General features: G+C 47.4%; 1 protein-coding gene across 9 annotated transcripts in view; it reads right to left on the bottom strand.

Annotated features, from left to right (window-relative positions):
- The window catches only part of CACNA1B (calcium voltage-gated channel subunit alpha1 B), a 212,012-nt gene that overhangs the window by 52,302 nt on the left and 138,931 nt on the right, over positions 1-20,779 (bottom strand). For all 9 annotated transcript variants that reach the window (XM_025262075.3, XM_025262077.3, XM_044926594.2 and 6 more), the window contains 4 exons: positions 6,929-7,055; positions 4,171-4,300; positions 3,814-3,873; positions 1,626-1,732 (listed from right to left, as the gene is read on the bottom strand). In XM_025262075.3, the coding sequence (XP_025117860.3) occupies positions 1,626-1,732; positions 3,814-3,873; positions 4,171-4,300; positions 6,929-7,055 (424 nt within the window). The remainder of the gene's footprint in view (positions 1-1,625; positions 1,733-3,813; positions 3,874-4,170; positions 4,301-6,928; positions 7,056-20,779) is intronic.

Here is a 20,779-nt window from a genome sequence, read left to right as displayed (position 1 = left end):
TGTATTCCCCTTCGCCAAAATCACATATTTACTGACCTTTCCCCCTACTTCTTTGGAGCAGTTTCTCAGAGCTATCTGAAATGCTATCTCCCACGACACAGTTCTCATTTTGCCCCAAATAAAACTTAACTTGCACCTCTCACATTGTCCTTTTTAAGTCGGCACAGTGGACACACCTAAAATTTTTATCACATCTCTCAGTTGGGTTGACAGTTTGATCAGAAGGGGAGAACTGTTTAAAAAAAAAAAAAAAAAGAGGAGGGTAAGAGCGAGAAAGGAGGAGGAGGAAAATGAAGGAGAAGAAGGAAAAATAAAAAGAAACAGGACCAAAGTGGAGCCACTTGCCCCCAGGAGAGCAGACCAGGACTTATTACAGTTTTAACCTTTCCCAGGAATGAAATTTCTGGAATCACCTGGTGAGCACCACTGAGGTAACACTGCCTGAAGCAATCCTTTCTTTCCTCTAGTTAAAACCTTGTCTGGCTCCCTGTCTATGAAGGCCTTCCATTTTACACAGCTTCCGCCTATCTAACTACTAGATGGGATGCTGCCTATCTCACAAATCACTGAAGAAACCCAATCAGACCTTCAGATTCACTCAGTTGAATTTTGTTTTATAACGAGGGTCAGAGATGCTGGGCATTTCAGGGAAGTATGGAAAGGAAAGAGCAAAGAAAGCCCTGTTTCCAGAGGAGACAAGTGGGAAAGTGTCTCAGGATATCCAACATCCTGGCAGCTGGGGTCACACAGCTCCCACCCAGAGTGGGCACTGCCCTCCAGACCCAGGTGCCCAGCCTCCAGCACTCAGTCAGGATGCCCTGCTCACCAAGGAGGGGCCATGCCCAGCCCCAGCCCCCAACCCAGGCCCCAGAGGTGAGGTGGGGACATGTGGCTGGGGGACATGGCTCCTGGCAGCATGCAGCCCAGATGGTGGAGGAAATGAGCAGAGGTGAGGCATGGTGATGAAACGGCCCACGTGGGGTCGCAGCGTGCTGTGATGTGGGACAGTGTGAGGGGACAGAGGGAAGGCATTACCCCATGAAGCTCCTACCGAGAGTCCAGCAACAGGAGACAAAGAGAAGAGAGTCAGTGAGGAGGTCTCCCCGTGGGCTCAGAGATGACCCCAACCCTCAGGATCGCTGTACATCGAGGAGCTTACTTACGTCTTTGTCTAGGTAAGCAACCACCTCCCCAGAATCTGCCCCCAGCTCCACCCAAGCCCCACCCGTGAAGGGTCTGAGGGAGCCAATCTAGGCCCAGCCACAACAGGGCTGAGTGTTGCTCACTAGGGAGCCGCAGAAAACAGAGAAGCCCCCAGCAGGGGAGACACCCAGCTGCGCCCACTTGCACTGGCCGACCAAGCAGTGCAGCCTCAGGGCACCGAGAGCTTTCTGTCGGACGCAAGGGGCAGACACCTCAAGGCAGAGCCTGCCTATCCAACTTCAGAACCACAGGGTGTGGCAGGGTCGACAAGCCCTGAGGTCCTCCCAGCCCCACAGTCGGCCCCAAGCGGACAGGGACAGATGAGAGACAGCGTGGGGCCGGGGGCCCTCCCTCCCCTGCCCCACGCTTATCACAGCTCTGGGCGTGCAGCCCAGCAAGTCAGAGCAGACCCAGGTACTTACGAGAAGGCAAACGCCACCAGGGCCCCACTGACCACAATGAAGTCCAGAATGTTCCACAGATCCCGGAAGTAGGCACCAGGGTGCAGCAGCAGTCCCAAATCGATCATCTTTAGGAGAACAACACACTTTAAGGAACAGAATATTTCGGAAAAGAAAGGCAGAGCCAGAGCCCAGAGACCTGCGGTGAGAGGAAGGATGCCATTTCATGTTCCGTGCCCCCCGGGGAGGGGTCACGGTCCCGGCCGCGTCTGTCGGGGTGAGGAGCCACGGCTCCGGTCACGTCCCCCCAGGGGAGAGGACACAATCCCGGGCGGGTCTGTCACAGTGAGGGGCCGCAGCTCAGGTCACGTCCTGTCAGGGGAGGAGCCACGGCTAGGGTCACGTCCTAGGTCACGTCCTGTCAGGGGAGGGGTCATGGCTCAGGTCACGTCCTGTCACAGGAGGGGTCACGGCTCAGGTCACGTCCTGTCAGGGTGCTGACATGGCTCAGTTAATGGCCTCTTAAAGTCACGTCCTAGGTCACATCCTGTCAGGGGGGGGTCACGGCTCAGGTCATGTCCTGTCAGGGGAGGGGTCACGGCTCAGGTCACGTCCTGTCACAGGAGGGGTCACAGCTCAGGTCACATCCTGTCAGGGGGGGTCACGGCTCAGGTCATGTCCTGTCAGGGGAGGGGTCACGGCTCAGGTCACGTCCTGTCACAGGAGGGTCACGGCTCAGGTCACGTCCTGTCAGGGGGGGTCACGGCTCAGGTCATGTCCTGTCAGGGGAGGGGTCACGGCTCAGGTCACATCCTGTCAGGGGGGGTCACGGCTCAGGTCACATCCTGTCAGGGGAGGGGTCACGGCTCAGGTCACGTCCTGTCACAGGAGGGGTCACAGCTCAGGTCACATCCTGTCAGGGGGGGTCACGGCTCAGGTCATGTCCTGTCAGGGGAGGGGTCACGGCTCAGGTCACGTCCTGTCACAGGAGGGGTCACGGCTCAGGTCACGTCCTGTCAGGGTGCTGACATGGCTCAGTTAATGGCCTCTTAAAGTCACGTCCTAGGTCACATCCTGTCAGGGGGGGTCACGGCTCAGGTCATGTCCTGTCAGGGGAGGGGTCACGGCTCAGGTCACGTCCTAGGTCACGTCCTGTCAGGGGAGGGGTCACGGCTCAGGTCACGTCCTGTCAGGGGAGGGGTCACGGCTCAGGTCACGTCCTGTCAGGGGAGGGGTCACGGCTCAGGTCACGTCCTGTCAGGGGAGGGGTCACGGCTCAGGTCACGTCCTGTCAGGGTGCTGACATGGCTCAGTTAATGGCCTCTTAAAGCCTCAACAGGCGTTTGGATCTCCACGCCCTTGACCCCAGTGACTCCGCATGGCCAAGACTGGCTGAGATCCTGCCAGGCCTCCAGCTCCTCTGGAGCCTGAGTGAGTCTCCTCCTCGCTGGGCTCCAGGCACACCTGCCCCGAGCTCACCACCTGCAGACCCTCGGAGGGTCGGCCCCGCTGGGCAGGAGGTGCTGTGGAGCTGCCCTTCTGCAGCGGTGACTTCTGGAGGCGTCTTACTGTTTCTGGGCCTCAGTGTCCTTGTTTGTAAAATGCAGTAACACCTCCCCCAGGAATTCACAAGAGAAGTGGAGTGAGCATGCACAGAAGCCAGCCTGAGCCACCATGCGAGCACCCCCTCCCTCCTCGAGCCGCACCTGTGGGGACGCGCACGGGCCCTCGGCAGCACCGAGAGAAGGACCAGGGCCACACAGCGCGGTCGTGCTTCACCTGCAGTCAAGCACCAGGGAGTCCTCTCCGCCCACCTGCTGCAAGCTTTGAGCCTTGAGGCCACCGTCCTGTCCTCACTCTCCTTCCTCTAGCTGAGGTCCCGGCCTCCCTCTCTGCTGAGACAACCCTGCACGACCTGGGCTCATAGCACACAGGAGGGGGAAGCCTGTCTGCCTCAGAGAGAAGGGTCTCTGTCAGCAGGTAGTGGAGACCAGGCCCAGTGCTCACGAGCTCTCCTGAGGCTGATATAACACTGTGGGGAATCCTTAGCAAATGTGACCTCGTGTCTCCACAAAACACAACCTCTGCAGGTGGGCTCATCACCCACACATGTGTGCATGCCCAGGGCACACTCGCCACATGCCTTCATCTCAGTCATGAGGGGGGATGAGCAAAGCCCTGCAGTCACCAAGGCAACCACACGTCTCACCTTTATCACCATCTCAAAGGTGAAGACACCTGTGAAGATGTAGTCCATGTACTTCAGCACCTGGAACCAAAAAGAGGCTTTTTTCAAGGGCAAGGCAGGAAGCTTGAGCCGGGGCCAGTTCAGCAACTCCATGTCTTCTTCCAGGAGCCTGAACAGATAACCCATCGGCCTGGGGTCTATGGGCAAGGGTCATGGGGAAGTGAGGGGAGGCTTGGCCAGCGTCCCATGGGAGGGGCTCCTGCAGGGACGGTCTTCACTGCATCCTGGACACATCCCCAGACCTTCAGCCCCACACTCTGATGGGCAGACAGAGCCCTGACAGCACCAGCCCCTCCACAGCCCAACAGCAGAACTCACGTTGTTCCTGGGCGAGTCTGTCTGCACAGGATCCTCAGCGGCCAGGGCTATGCTACTCAGGGCAATGACCACGAGAATGACCATCTCGAAGTACCGCATGGTCACAATGTAGTGGCAGAAGCGGCGGAGCCTGGAAGGCAAAGCACGGGTCAACACAGGCTTATGGGGGGCTTTCCCGGCCCCTCCCCATGGAAAGAGCTGGGTTCTGCTAAATGTCCCTCTGTTCAGGTGACAGCAGCCAGGTGACTGATGGGGACTAAATTCCTGGGAGTGAACGGGAGTGGTGGAAGGCTGCAGAAACCCCAGGCAGGGCCAGCCACCATGCCTCGCAGGCCAAGTTGGTCTGGCCCTTTTGCTACATTAAGTTCCACTGGGGGCCAGCCAGGGCTGCCTGTCTATGTGCTGTGGGGCTACCATGCCCTGGACAGGCTTCCAGCTCTGCTGTGGGTGGGGTAGGAGCTGAGCACCAACAGTCCCCGAGCAGCCCTTCTCGAACCCCAGTGCTGGGCGCGGCACCCTCGTCTGAGCTCACAGAGATGCGTGTGCACACCTGCCCCCCAGTCACCTGTCTGCCTCCACTCGCTAGTCAGCACCACCGATGACTGTTCTGGTCTGTTCAGGTACATCCTGGCCTGGGACACAGTGGCGACCAGGACACCACTGAACAGCATAGACAGAAATCAACAGGAGATGCTCAGATGCTGACAAATGCTACGACACAGCAGGAGACAGTGACCAGCAAGGCCTCCCAGGGGGACAGTGAAGCCAAGCCTGGGTGACAAGCACACCACACAGACATCACTTCTGCCCCCTCAAGAGACATGCTCTCAGCCCCTCCTGCCTCCACGGGCTCAGCCTCCACACGCCAGCCCTGCCACCTCTCCTCTCACCAACACCGTGTTCCCAGGGACACCACGTCTCTGTCCCTTCCTGCCTGCTCCTCGTCCCAACCACCGCTTCCCAGCTGTAGCCCCCTCACCCCCAAGCTGCTCCTCCAAGCCCCCGAGTGCCCTGCTGGCACGTCTCCCTCCAAACTGAGACGCTTTCCTTCCACCCCCACGACGCTCCATCGCAGGCTTTCTTCCATCCCAGCCCCTCTTTCTTTCAAAGCAACACTACCAGTCCATCTTGTGGCTGAGTTTCCACCCCTCCTCAGACCCTCAAGTTCTGCTGGCCACATGCCACCCGCCAGCTTCCCTGGGCTCCGGGGCACAGCCAGGCCTCCAGCCATCAAGCAGAAACCCTGGCTGTCATCCTTCACAACTCTGCCCCCTTCCACCTCTATTTTGCCATCAAATCCTGCAGATTCTGCCTCTAAAATTCCTCTCCAAGCGCCTCACTCCCAAACCTCTCCACTCTGAGCACCCTCATCCAATCGCCACGACCACCTTCCAAACGGTCTCTCTGTCTCATCTCCATTCTCCCCACCTAAGGGCTCCAGTGCAGTCTGACCGAGACTCACCCCCACTGCTCACAGCCTCTCCAGCTTCTCTGGGTTCTCATGTCATCCCACTTCTCCACAGAACACACTTCGGCCCTGTGTGCCTCTGTGCTTTTCCACCCAACTGCCTTCAGCTGTTTGGAGCCCTAGGTCTATCATGTCGAGACCATCGCAAGCTCTCTCCACCCATTGAGAACACTGTCTCCTCCCTCTTCACCTCGACTCTCACCCTTCAGGTTCCAGCCGAGATCTCTCCCTCCCTCCAGGAAGGCTCCCAGACACCAGACCTCCCTGCCCTACCTACCCACGCTGTACTCACGTGATGGGCACACCAGCCAGTGCTGGAGGCAGGGGCCATACCTGTCTCTACCGCAATCTCACTCCCAACCCCTAAAAAGTGAGCTCCCCACACTGGCGTGCTGAGCAGAGGAAGGAGCGGAAGGCAGGCAGCAAGAGCTGGTGGACAGACTGCTAGATGACCGAGGGCAGAGGGGCTGGCTGGACATGGGAAAGGGATGAGGTGGCGGTCCCTCGGACGCTGCTGCTCCACCCCCGTGGTGAGAGTTCCACATGGGATCTGCCTGCACCCCCGCCTGGCGGGCTCCCCTCTCCTTCCTCGGGCTCCAGTCCCACTTCACCACTGCAGCGCCCCCGTGCACACCTCCTGCCCCTGCTCTGTGCTTCCTACTAGCCCTTCCCACCATGTAGGGACTTATGTCCCCACCTCAGTGCCCTGTCTGCTGCCTGCCTCTCCACTTTCCCGTAGCTTAGAGGACAGGCTTTCATGGGTGCTGCTCATCACTGCGGTTCCCAGCACCTAGAACACTGTCTGAACACCGGTCGAGCTAATGAAGCAGCTGGACTGGTATGTGGATGAGTGACATGTGGGGACTGCATGACGTAAACAGAGGGGAGAACACTAGACAGACGTGTGAGTGACTGTGACGTGTGTTCGTGGGCTCCAGGGGAAGGTGTGGATGCAGCATGGGACTGGGTGCATGTGCGCAGAGGCGACCTACGGCTGCAGTGGGGGTTAGAAGCAAGGCCCTGGGATGCCTGTCTGGGTGTAAACCCCAGCTCAGCCACTGAGACGGAGGGGCGATATGTCTGGACGCCAGCCTTCCCTGTGGCTCCATGTCCTCATCTGCAAAGTGAGGCAACAGCAGAATGTGCTCTGTGGGAAGCTGTGATGATCCATGAAGACGTTAACACACGTAACGGCTGGGTCATGTCCAGCACGCCTGCTGGCACAGGCACGTGGCTCGCAGGCCGTGGACTAGGACACAGCGCAGGACATGGGCTGGTGGCGAGACTCACAGGTTGGTGGGGCTCAAGCAGAACATGGAGCTGTACGGGACAATGGGTCGGGGGCCGCTCCTCATCACGTCATCAGCTTCCACCTCCTTCTTTCCTTCTGCTTGGCTTTCCAGGTCCACGTTACCACCTACAAGCACAAAGGCCACCAAGTTAGGGGTGCAGCTCATAAACTCACACCATGCAGGTCACCCCTGAGCAATACCCTCCAAGCTCCAGCCCCACAGGCTCATGGACCCATCCAGGGGAGGGCATGAGGCCACGAACACAGCTTCACACGAGGCCCCGTCTGATCACAGCCAGATTGCCACTGAGGTGGGTAATGGCCAGGCTGAGCCAGCTCTGAGGATCTGGCTGTCTGCTGCAAAGACCCAGAGACCCTTCCTCACCTCTCCCTCCACCAGGGTCTCTGGGGAGCAGCACCAAGCCTGGTGGGCGTCCCTGGCTGTGGACACCTCTGCTTCCCTGTATGTGTGAGTGCTCAGTCGTGTCCAACTCTTTGCAACCCCATGGACCGTAAACATGACAGGCCCCTCTGTCCATCGGATTTCCTAGGCAAGAATACAGGAGTGGGTTGCCATTTCCTATCCTAGGGGACCTTCCCAATCCAGGGATTAAACTCGAGTCTCTTGTGTCTCCAGCATTTAGCAGGTGGATCCTTTGCCACTGTGCCACCTGGGGAGCCCTCTGCCTTACCAATATACACTTAACGAAGATTTTTTTTTTTCTGCTTAAAAGAATGGAACAACAACAACAAAAAAAAGAACAAAAAAAAAGAATGGAACAAAGATGCCAGAGCCTGGATGGAAATACTTCTCCTGAAATAAATTTACTATAACAACAACAGAACTCATCAATAAGTCAAAACCAAGAAATAATAATAAATTATATTAATAAATAATATATAGAAATATATATAAATAATATATATAATATATATATAATAATAATATATATAAGTAATAAATAATAAATCAAGACCAGGAAAACAAGGAGAGGATCAAAACAAGAGCTACTACCAAGGAGATTCATTGTTGGAAACGGTTTATTTAAAAAAGAGACCTGACAGAAACAAAAAATTCATTGAAACAGAAGACAATCAAGCCAGATGACCAGATATGGGTCGTTGGAGCAGGGGATGAAGAAAGGAACAGGATGTTCATGAAAACAACCACGTGCTGGCTGGCCCGGGCGCTTCACCCTCACGACAGCACTTCCTGGCGTGTGTTAGTGCCTCCAGGTTTCAGATTAAGAAACAGGCTGAACTGAAGAATCACCCGGTGGGGACAAGACCAACCAAACCTGGGTTAGGCAGGGAAAGTGAGGCACCACAATAGACTGCCCCCTCCAGGGGGCTGGAGGGAGTGCAGCGGCAGTGCCCTGGGCTTCTGGGAAAGCACAGGTAAGTCGTCTCTGGCAAGAACATCCCCCATCTGCCCAAAGAATCCCCACTGACCAAGGTAGCTGTTGCCAGCTTGAAGAGAACGTAAGCCTAATGTCCCAAGGCGTCCACCATGTAGAAAGAATTTCTCTGCTAGAGCTATGTACCATTCTCGAGAGAACTGAAAAAGCAGCCAAACAATTCTTTTTCTATAGGGCTTAATTATCTCATAAAGCCCGACTCAGAAAGGGTGCATTATGGTCGATTATATATGAACTCATATCAACAAACACAAAAAGAAGGGAGGTACGTGAAAGACAGCAGAAACTAGTAATAGATGTATAATTCCCAAGGGACTTCAGATATAAGCGCCTTTAGATGAGGACTGTAAAAGAACTAAAGAACTGAATATAAATATGCAAAGAAATTTAAAAAATGAGTCTTTAAAAAATGAACAAGCAATAGAAGCCTATAAAATTGGCCCAGCATTTCCATGGCCTATGACAGAGAGGCTTATTACAAAGGACTCAACCTCCTACTACAGACAATCATAAAAGCAGAACAAAAACATGTAACTGCTTAAAGAACCCGAGAAGCAATAATCCTTGGGAGACACCTGTGCCTGGGGGCCGCTTTCCCATTTGTGGAAGCAGAAAGCAGCACCCCTACTGGGAGGAGGGACAAAAGACTGGAGGTGAGGATGGTGGACTGTCTGGGAATAAGGGGCAAAATCCCAGAGGGGAGAGAAGGACAGAAAAGTGAGGCCCCCCCGTCAGTCCCCACAACTCCCCTCCGGTCTCGGCTGTACTGGTGTAAGGCAAGGCTGGTCTCTACTGGGAGCAAAGGGTCTCAAGTCAGAGGCAGGGCTGAAGGCGTGATACTGGGAACAAATGCAGATTCAACTTTGCTATCATTTTGCATTCAGATTATTCTTGTTTTTATTAGTGTTCTGGTTAAAGAGTTGCCATACCTTGAATAATTTAATAAGCCTATTATTTTCAACACATGGCATTTTTAGAAATGCATGTATAATGTTATAGCAGGAAGGTCTATACTTTAGGAAGATAGAAAATGATATTAAAGGAAAGTCTGTAACATAAGAAATCAGTAAATCTAAACACAGTCTCTATAAAGTTGTTGGGAAGGAAGAAAATTTTATTCTACATTCCTAGGTTCTTCTGACTGGTCTAAGAATTAAATTGACATGAGATTAGTAATATGAAAAAATATAGGAACCACACATCTGTGAGAGGTTCAGACAGAAAGGTAGAATGAGGTGCATATATATATCACCCTAAGCTAAACAATGGGGGGCCTCTAAGGACATTCATAAGACAACATAAAACAGAGCAGATTTTTGGTTATTAGGTGCTTGCCCTTCCAAAGAGATGGGGCCACTTAGATAACACGTATCTCTGGTAATAACTCTTTCCTGGGAAAAATCCCCAATCTAAATTCTTCTAGGTGGTTAAGGCAAGAACAGTTGTTTCTCTTGAACCCACAGGGTCTTGGTTGCCTTTAGCTCAAAAATAATTCTCATGCACACATTTGGGGGAGGCTTTTCCAGAACCCCTACAAAGTTCAAAGAATAATAAAATCTATTTTGTGGGCAAAAGAAGGACCAAAATGATGGATGCTAATGAGGAAGTTGGGAAAAATGTGATTGTAGTTGCTATTCTAAGGCCTTAGAACTTAATTTAAAAATAACTATAGACTTTGTTATGCAAGCATGATAGAATTAAAGGATAACTGCTAAAAACAGAAAAAGAATTCATAGTTTATAAACTATTAGAGGGGAAATGTCACACAAAAGCAATTATTCAATACTAAAAAGGAAGGAGAAGGAAGAAAAACAGGAAAAATTGGAACAAACATCGCAGGTCCAAGTAAACTAATAATCACAATATATACAAGCAGATGGAACCTGGCTACTGACTGATAGAGATTATCCAGGTGACATGTTTAAAAATACAGTTATATGTAGTTTCCAAGAGACAGGCCCAAAATACGAGGCCACATAAAGTCTAGAAATCAAAAGATGAGAAAAGATACACTTGGCAAATGTTCATTAAAAAAAAAACCAACTCAGGTATATTCACATCAGAAAAATACAATATAAGAAAAAAATCATTAGAGGGTCACCACAAGATGACAAAAAGTTCAGCTCCAGTGTTGTTGTTCGTCACTCAGTCATGGCTGACTCTTTGCAACCTCAGGGACTATAGCCCACCAGGCTCCTCTGTCCATGGAATTCACCAGGCAAGAATACTGGAGTGGGTAGCCATTCCCTTCTCCAGGGGATCATCCCGACGCAGGGACTGAACCTGCATCTCCACATCTCCTGCACTGCAGGCAGATGCTTTACCATCTGAGCCACCAGGGAAGCCCATGTATTCCTCTTGCGTGCATCATGCTCAGTTGCTTCAGTCGTGTCCAATTCTTCATGACCCTATGGACGGTAGCCTGCCAGGCTCCTCTGTCCATGGGGTTATCCAGGCAAGAATACTGGAGTGGGTTGCCATGCCCTCCTCCAGGGGATCTTCCTGACCCAGGGATTGAACCAACGTTTCCTGTGGCTCCTGCATTGCAGGCAGATTCTTTACCACTGAGCCACCAGGGAAGCCCCATATTCTTCTTAAGCATACATAAAACATTTACAAAAGTTGACCACACGCTAAACCATAAAGCAGTCACCTCTTGTCTCAAAGATGACCCTACATGAACATCATCATCTCCAATCACAGTACAATTAGGTTTCAATTTAAGGTAATGGTCAGAAACCAACGATTCAGAGTTAAATTTTACAATTGGAAGGTGAAAGTTAAGTCAAAAAAATATATATCATAGGCAGTATAAATGTGTCTACATAGAAAACAGCAGAAAACTTATTTGGAATAAGAGAGTGTTTGGCAACTCTGGGTGGACACAAAATCAATGGACAAAAACTGCTTGCATTTCTATATGGTAGGAGCAAAAAATACAATTTTTTTTAAACAATACTATTTTAAAAAACCAAGTAAGTAAAAAGACAAAAAGAAGGAACTTAGGGGCAGGGAAACTCCTGTGTATGGTACTGTAATGACACAGTTATATATTCGTCCAGCATCATTAGAATATACACCACCAAGAGTGAGACCTGCTGGAAACTATGGATTCTGGGCGAAAAGGATGTGCTGCTAGGGGCTCATTGACTGTAACAAATGTACCACCAGGAGAGGAATACTGACTATGGGGAAGGCCATGTGTGTAGGGGTAGACAGTATACAGCAAATCTCTATACTTTCTACTTAATTTTTACCTTGAAACTAAAACTGCTCAAAAAAAATACCAGTTTTTCAGGGTAACACAAAAGAGATACAAATATAAAGTCTAAGTGGGTAGGTAAAAACCCTATGATCTTACATTTGAATTACAAATGCCAAAAGACTACATGGTGCCGGGGTCCAGCCCCGGCTGATCCAGGGTATTCGAAGCGGGGACGGCGTCGGCGACTTATTTATTTATAAATATTTATCAAAGATTTAAAGAATAATAGAATGAGGATAGCTCAGTGAGGAAATTCAGTGGAGAAAAGCGGCTGAAATAAGGATAGCTCAGTAGGAAAATTCAGTAGAGAAAAGAAGCTGAGTGGCTTGGTTTACGCGGAAAATCAATATAACCCGTGACACCAGGTTAGCTCTGACCACGGAGGCCGCAGGCGCCCTCTCGAATAGCGGAAGGTGCCCCACCTTAGACACCTTCTCGAGTGGGTCTTAGAAGCCCAGGCAAATAAATGGTCGCAGAGGACATCCGCGCTCCAGATGGACACTCAGCTGGAATTTGGGAGAGAGAGTGACATGGGGAGACCAAGTTTCAGTGAACAAGGCCCGCACTTTATTTTCCAAAGTAGTTTTTATACCTTAAGGTATGCATAGAGGATAATGGGGGAAGGGGTAGAGTCATGCAGCAAGCCAGGCTTTCTTCCTGCAAACTTATCATATGCAAAAGTTCAGGTGATTGACATCATCTTCTGGCCCGGAGGCCTGTTAACATTTTAAGAAACTTATCTTTCTCTAAAGGTGATTATTCCAAAGTCAGGCGCCAGCCTTCCAAAAAGCATTGGACAAAGCGGCATTTTACATTTCTATACACCCATTATATCAATCAATACACTGCCAAGGACACAGTAGGTAAGGAGTATGGAGACTTAGCAGCAAACATTGGCCCAACAAGTGAAAAACCCTTCACCAATACATTTTCTAATCAATCTTTTAACTACTCAAAGGAATCTGTGTTTAGGCAGTTTAGAACATCTCCTGCCTCTCACAGTTGGGAGGCTCTGAACAATCACACGTGGCCGGAAAAACCTATTCAGGCAGGCTAGAGGATTTCCAAAGGAGTTTGTAGGTTAAACACTGTCACACCCAGGAATTATTAACTGGAGCCGTAAGCTAACTCTTTTTCCAGAGAGAGGTAGTGGGGGACAGCCCCCCGTAAAGTCAGAGGTGTAGGTGAAAGCACAAAGCAGAAAGTAGGCAGACTCTGGTTTTGGGGGTAGATGCTCGAGAATTTCCAGGGGGACTCCTGAGGCTCGATCCCGCCTTTGCGTATGCCGAGCCTCCTTCCTCATGACCTTTGTCATGGGCGGAGTGCCTCACGCTGGCTCCCGGCAGTGATAGAATTCCAGTTGAGCTATTCCAGATCCTCACTCAATATGCAATATGCCGGCTCCCAGCAACATGGTATATTCTCTCTTAAAAAGAAAAAAAAAGTCCCCACGAGCCTGAAAGCAGTAAAAAATCAGCAGCAAAGATCATATGGGTAAATAATACCATTTCTTATCAAAGGAACCACAGTACCTCAGATCAGCATCTACAGAAGCAGACCATGAAATGAGGGTCCATGTGCAAGTGACTGAGGACAGACTCCCAAAAAGAACTAGATGGGAGCAAGAAAGAGCAGGGCAGAGAAGATCAAGTGAGGGCGCAGTTTCAGATAAAGTCCTGCCACAGCATCAGCTGCTGCTTCAGGGACCCTGGGGTCTGAACTAAGCTTCAAAGTTGTCAGACCTGAAGCCAGACGGCTGGGTTTTCATCCACCCACACCCCCTTCCCTAGTGAGGGCCACCTGGGGTCATCAATCCTCAGAGAAGTACTCCCTCCAGTCCCCTAGGTGTTGGGACCACCTCTAGTGGTCCAGGGCAGCCCTCCAAAGAGGAGCTGAAGGTGAGGCCACTGGAGGCAGAATTACCCTGAAGGCAGGGAAGGGAGGTCTGGAGAAACAGCAGGTGTCCAGTACACAGCCCTCCTTGGAGAAATAGCCAATTCCACGTTTGGGCAAGAAAGGAACACAATGACCCTGGAATGAGTTGTAACAGATGAAAACAGAAAGCTGTCAAAGACTACAATAGGCTGTGAGAAGGTAAAAAAGCCAACTTTAAAAAAACGAAAACAAAAGTAAAAAAAATTTTAAATACATAAATAAAAATAAAAAAGCCAACTTTAAGGGGCATGCCCTGTCCAGAGATGGGACAATTTGAGCATCAGAACTAACAGTGAGTCCAAAGGACCTAAACACATCAAACATGTTAAAATCTAAAGATTCATAAGGATAATTTTGTTAAAGCTCTCAATGACTGTATTTGGAGTTCCTAGGAACCAACTTGCTATTTTGAAAATTTATACATAAAGGTGCAGAATGAAGCATGTATCTTGCTATATACAAATACAAGCTGTATTTCAGGGTAACCAAAAAGTTGATGAAGAAAGTTCTTTCTTACAGAAAGAGTTGGAATAGTTGGAATAGAAAAAGTTGGAATAATTCAGAAAGCATGATGGAATTATAATTCACAACTGTACAATACCAAATAAAATCACTAGTCTGGGTGACAATCATCAATGCCTACCAGTTCACTCGGGGAAAAGCTGGTGGAGAAACTTACCCTGGATGGATCAGGCAATATCCACGGATCAATCTTAATGCTGCCCAAAGGAAAGCAGTAGATGCCATGTGGCTCCTGATGGAACATGAGAGGAAGCACACAACCACCTATGAAGCTTCCCTAGAGTTTTTTCTCTGATCAGAATCAAGGTCTGCGGTTCACAGACAAGGGTGATTTCGCCTCCTAAGGAATACCTGGCAATGTCTAGAGACTCTCTTTTTGTTTTTTTTCAGTTGTCATAACTACAGTATGCTACTGCCATCTAGAAGGGAAAGGTCAGGGATGCAGCTGAATATCTTAAAACGCACAAGACAGCCACCACCAACAAATTTCAATAGTGCCAAGTTCAGAAGGCCTGCTTTAGATCTAATTACCAGATAACAGGAATGCTAAGGATAGAAAAATGCGCTACAGGACACCATGAGGCAATCAACCAAATCCAGAATATTTAACAGGGTAAATTCTACAGTTTTTCAACAGATAAATGGCATGCATAAAATAATCACAGAGTAAAACAGACATAGACAGATTAAGCTAGGTCAAATCCTGTTTGGATCCTGATTCAAACATACCAGCTGTAAAAAGCTGTTTTTCAGATAACTGGTAAAATTTGAACTCAAGAAATCTGTATGCAGGTCAAGAAGCATCAGTTAGAACAGGACATGGAACAACAGACTGGTTCCAAATTGGCAAAGGAGTATGTCAAAGCTGTATATTGTCACCCTGTTTATTTATCTTATATGCAGAGTACATCATGTGAAATGCCAGGCTGGACGAAGCACAAGCTGGAATCAAGATTGCCAGGAGAAATATCAGTAACCTCAGATATGCAGATGACACCACCCTTATGGCAGAAAGTGAAGAGGAACTAAAAAGCCTCTTGATGAAAGTGAAAGTGGAGAGTGAAAAAGCTGGCTTGAAATTCAACATTCAGAAAACAAAGATCATGACATCTGTTTCCCCATCTGTTTGCCATCCCTTCATGGCAAACTGATGGGGAAACAATGGAAACAGTGATAGACTATTTTCTTGGGCTCCAAAATCACTGCAGATGGTAACTACAGCCATGAAATTGAAAGATGCTTGCTCCTTGGAAGAAAAACTATGACCAGCCTAGACAGCATATTAAAAAGCAGAGACATTACTTTGTCGAAAAAGGTCAAAGCTAGTCAAAGCTATGGTTTTTCCAGTAGTCATGTATGGATGTGAGAGTTGGACCATAAAGAAAGCTGAGCACTGAAGAACTGATGCTTTTGAACTGTGGTGTTGGAGAAGACTCTTGAGAGTCCCTTGGACTGCAAGGGAATCTAACCAGTCAATCCTAAAGGTAATCAGTCCTGAATATTCATTGGAAGGACTGATGCTGAAGCTGAAGCTCCAATACTTTGGCCACCTGATGCAAAGAACTGACTCAATGGAAAAGACTCTGATGCTGGGAAAGATTGAAGGCAGGAGGAGAAGGGGACGACAGAGGATGAGATGGTTGGATGGCATCACTGACTCAATGGACATGAGTCTGAGCAAGCTCTGGGAGCAAGCCCCATGATGGACAGGGAAGCCTGGCGTGCTGCAGTCCATGGGGTCACAAAGAGTCAGACACAACTGAACTGAAAAAATTATTATCAAACTTGTAGGTGTAATAATACTATTGTGATTGTTAAATCCTTAATTATTAGAGATGCTTCCAGACACAGTTAAACCTAAAGTGATTAAAAGAAAGAAAGGAGCCACACAAGTGAAACACAATTGGCAAAAACGTGGATTATCACTCTGAGGGTGAGCGACAGCAAATAGGGCTTCACTATACTTGTGTCTCTACTTTCAGTGTTTTAATTTTCCATAATAAAAAGGTTTTTATGTAAGCAGCCAAAGAGAGAAGACAGAGGCACACAAAGGAACAACTTGGACTAATGATTAACTTCTCAACAGAAAACAGCAGGAAGCAGGAGACAGTGGAACAGTCTCAAAAGGCTGAGAGGAAATAACTAACCACCTAGAATTTCATACAAATTGAAACTACTTTTACAAACAATTCGGAAAGATGTTTCAGGAAAACCGAGAGAAAAATTGAGAGAGGAGTATGACAAGGCTATATATTATCACCCTGCTTATTTAGCTTATATGTAGAGTTCGTTATTGTTCAGTTGCTCAGTCACGTCTGGCCCTTGGAGACCCCATGGACTGCAGCACACCAGGTTTCCTTGTCCTTCACTATCTCCCAGAGTTTGCTTAAACTCATGTCTATTGAGTCAATGATGCCATCTAACCATCTCATCCTCTGTTGCCCCCTTCTCCTCCTGCCCTCAATCTTTTCAAGCATCAGGGTCTTCTCCAATCAGTAGGCTTTTCACATCAGGTGACCAAAGTACTGGAGCTTCAGCTTCAGCATCAACCCTTCCAATGAATATTCAGGGTGGATTTCCTTTAAGACTGACTGGTTTGAATACATCACACAAAACGCTGGGCTGGATGAACCACAAGCTGGAATCAAGACTGCCCAGAGAAGTTATCGATAATCTCAGATATGCAGATGATACCACTCTAAAGGCAGAAAGCAAAGAGGAACTAAAGAGCCTCTTGATGAGGGTAAAAGAAGAGAGTGAAAAAGCTGGCTTAAACCTCAATATTCAAAAAACTAAGATCACGGCATCTGGTCCCTTCACTTCATGGCAAATAGAAGAGGGGGAGGAGTGGAAGCAGTAACAGATTTTATTTTCTTAGGCTCCAAAACCACTGTGGACAGTGGCCACAGTCATAAAATTAAAAGACACTTACTCCTTGGAAGGAAAGCTATGACAAATCTAGACAGCATATTAAAAAGCAAAGACATCACTTTGCCGACAAAGGTCCATACAGTCAAAGCTATGATTTTTCCAGTAGTCAGGTATGGATGTGAAAGAAGGCTGAGCACCAAAGAACTGATACTTTCAAATTGTGGTGCTGGAGAAGACTCTTGAGAGTCCCTTGGACTACAAGGAGATTGAACCAGTCAATCTTAAAGGAAATCAACCCTGAATATTCATTGGAAGGACTGATGCTGAGGCTGAAGCTAAAATACTCTGGCCACCTGATGCAAACAGCCAATTCATTGGAAAAGACCCTGATGCTGGGAAAGATTGAGAGCAGGAAGAAAAGGGAGCAACAGAAGATGAGATGGTTGGATGACATTATTGACTCAATGGACATGAGTTTGAGCAAATTCCAGGAGATAGTGAAGGACAAGGAAGCCTGGTGTGCTGCAGTCCATGGGGTCACAAAAAGTTGGACACAACTGAGCAACCGAACAGCAACAACCACCACCATCCAAGGTCTCAGTTGCTCAGTTGTGTCTGACTTTTTGCAGCCCCATGGAGTGTGACCTGCTAGGCTCCTTTGCCCATGGGATTTTCCAGGCAAGAATACTGAATAGAATTGCTATTTCCTACTCCAGGGGATCTTCCTGACCCAGGGATTGAACCTGCATTTCTTACACTGGCAGGCGGATTCTTCACCATTAGTGGCGCCTGGGAAGCCCTTCACTGCCACGAGACCTTAGTAAAACATATCAGAAAAAAATGTTCTTCATGCAGAAGGAAAAAAAAAAGCCAAATGGATGACCTCAAATACAAAGAGTGATAAAATACAAGAAAAAATAATGAAATTAAGAGAAAAATTTTAAAGAAATCTCTGCTATTTATAAATTCAAAACTGTACTTATAAATAACTAATGAATCAAATCATAATGAAACTTGGAAAAGATTTAGAAGTAAAAAATATGATGTTTCATAACTTGTAAAATAAAATTAAAGTAATTCTTAGAGTGATAGTTAAAGCCTTAAACACCCTAGCAAAGTAGAAAAGCTTATGTCACAGCTGAGTATTCAACTAATAAGTGGGCAAAGAGATTACAATAAAGACAAAGCAGAAAAAAAGAAATAACAAATAAGAACATAATTAATGACACAGAAAAGATCCAATAAAAAGGTTAAGAACGCCAAAGTTGAGACTTTAGTAGCCTATTAAAATTGACAACCTCTAGGGGGGAAAAAAAGGAGCTTATCAAGAGAAGGAGAGAAAGAGTGGAGAAAGAAGGGAAGAAGGGAATGAAGGATAGAAAGAAGAAAATGAAGAAAGAAAATTAGAAATGTAATGTGGCCATAACTACAAATCCAGCAGAAACGAAAAAGAGGCTGGTTCCTGTTGATACTGGCAGACAGTCACACTCAAATTTGCACTTCTCTCTACATGCTCCATAACCCATATGGCTGATAAGGGAGGCGATAAAACCATCCACAGTGTGTGCCTCCAGCACACAGGAAATAAGGAAACGACAAACCTGAATTTACATGTCAGTGGGAAAGCAAACTTCGACCTGAAGCATCAGGCAGGGAGTGTGTGCAGAAGGGAGAGCGAGGTGGGTCCTAGTGATGCTGAACACAGAAACATCGACTTGTTCACCCACAGGAAAAAAGCCCCACACCAGCCCTTCCCTGCCCAGGCAGGGAAACACTGAGAACAGGTGTGAGACCCGCCAGGTCAGGGTGCTGCTTCTGGGGACTTGAAAGGAAGGGCCTGGAAGTACCCAGCACTGTAGGTGGCAACCTTGAGAAGACAATGAGAGATGCGAGTCCAGTGGCTCAGTGATGGAAGGAAAGAAGAAACAAGTGTCCAAGATCCAGGGTCCTCCAGAGAAGACCTAGAATTAGAATAGATAAACACCCCCCACTAGATACCACTGAAAAAGAAAACGGGTTTCATTGTACTAACATAAGAACGTGTTCTTGACCTAGAAACCAACTAAGCTGCCTAAACCTCTCCCCTACTCTTCCCAAAATCACATGTAATTTTTGGTCCAAGAAATTGTAACATCCGACTCTGTGCGACCCCGTAGACAGCAGCCCACCAGGCTCCGCCGTCCCTGGGATTCTCCAGGCAAGAACACTGGAGTGGGTTGCCATTTCCTTCTCCAACATACTTCCTCATTATCAGAAAAATGAACCCAACATCCATACAAAGCTTCTACATAAGAACACAGAAAACGAGGATGAAAACCCTTCAGGTAATAAAGATACTCCACAAAAAACAACCACACAGCAGACAAAAGCCTTCCAACGGGAACTAAACGTAACTAAACAAGCAGTTGTTGATAAGAAAAAAATACCACAAATCAAATTCAAAAGCTGAAAATAAAAATGTGTGGACAGTTAGATGATATGAGATGAGAGCTAAGGAAACTTAGGAGAGAAGTTGAAAAAGGAGACAAAATCATCTGAGAAATAAAGTTACAGAGAAAAAACAAAATCATCTCAGAAAGTATGAGGAGACAACAGGTAAGTCCAAGGGAAAATACACATGACTGAAATTATAGCAAGGGAAAAGGAATTTCAGAGTGAAATGAGCCAAGATAAAACATATGAAATAAGGAGTGAGTTTTCAGATGGGTAAAAGAGAAATTCATACAGCAGAGAAGCAAAGGAGAGTCAACATTTAAATAACTGGAATGTATGAAAAGCAAAAATAAAACAATATAATGTAACTAACATTTAAAACTGTAATCCCAGAAATTTTTCCTGAAATGAAATAATATCTGTCAACTGATTTTTGACAAAAGTACCAAAGTAATTCTATTGAAAAGGGCTGCCTTTCCAACAAATGGTAGGAGAACAAGCGGACATCAGTGGTGGTACAGGGGGGGATAGTAAGAACTGCAACCCTTTCTTACCTCATGCCATATGTAAAAATTAACTCAAAGACCTCAGCTTTCAGAAAGATGGAATAGAAGTACCTTCTTTCATTCATCCTCTGAGGACAACTAAAAACCCTGGACATCATATATAAGGCAAACCTAGAAGATTTGTCTAGGTTTCAATCAAAAAATCACTTGTCATACCAGGAAAATCTCAATTTGAATGAGAAAAGATAATCAATAAACACCAAGATAACACAGATGTTAAAGCATCCATCATAAAAATGCTTCGACAGATGTAAAAACACACTCGAAACAAGTGAGGGAAAAACCTGAGGAAAGAAACAGAAGATATACAGAACCAAACACAAATTTCGGAAGTGAAAAATTCAGTAACTGAAAGTAGAAACTTAACAGATGGGCTCAACAGCAGAATGGAGGGCACAAACGAAAGAACTAGGGAACTGGAGGACAGACAATAAAAGTTACTCAGTCTGAACAACAGAGAGAAACCAGACTGAAAAAAGTAAGCAGTCCCAGGGACCTTCGGGACTGTAACAAAAGATCTACCATTCATGTCAACAGAGTCCTGGAAAGAAAAGAGAAGGAGGGCAGAGCTGAAGACGTATTCAAAGACATATGGATGAAAAATTTCCAAAACTGGCAAAAAGACAAAAATCTACAAATTTAAGAAGCTGAGTGAATCCCAAACAGGATAAACCTAAAGAAATTCATGCCAAAATACATCATAATCAAACTTCTGAAATATAAAGAAAAAAAATCTTGAAAGCAGCGAGAGAGAAACAACATCTTACCTATAGGAAGAAAACAATTCGAATGACAGTGGATTTCTCATCAGAAACCATGGAGGTCAGAAGGATGAGGCAC

This window comes from Bubalus bubalis, chromosome 12 (genome assembly GCF_019923935.1).
Source record: "Bubalus bubalis isolate 160015118507 breed Murrah chromosome 12, NDDB_SH_1, whole genome shotgun sequence".
NCBI classification, from domain to species: Eukaryota; Metazoa; Chordata; class Mammalia; order Artiodactyla; family Bovidae; genus Bubalus; species Bubalus bubalis.
Note: the sequence above shows the minus strand (reverse complement) of the source record. Positions and strands in the feature narration are given on the sequence as shown.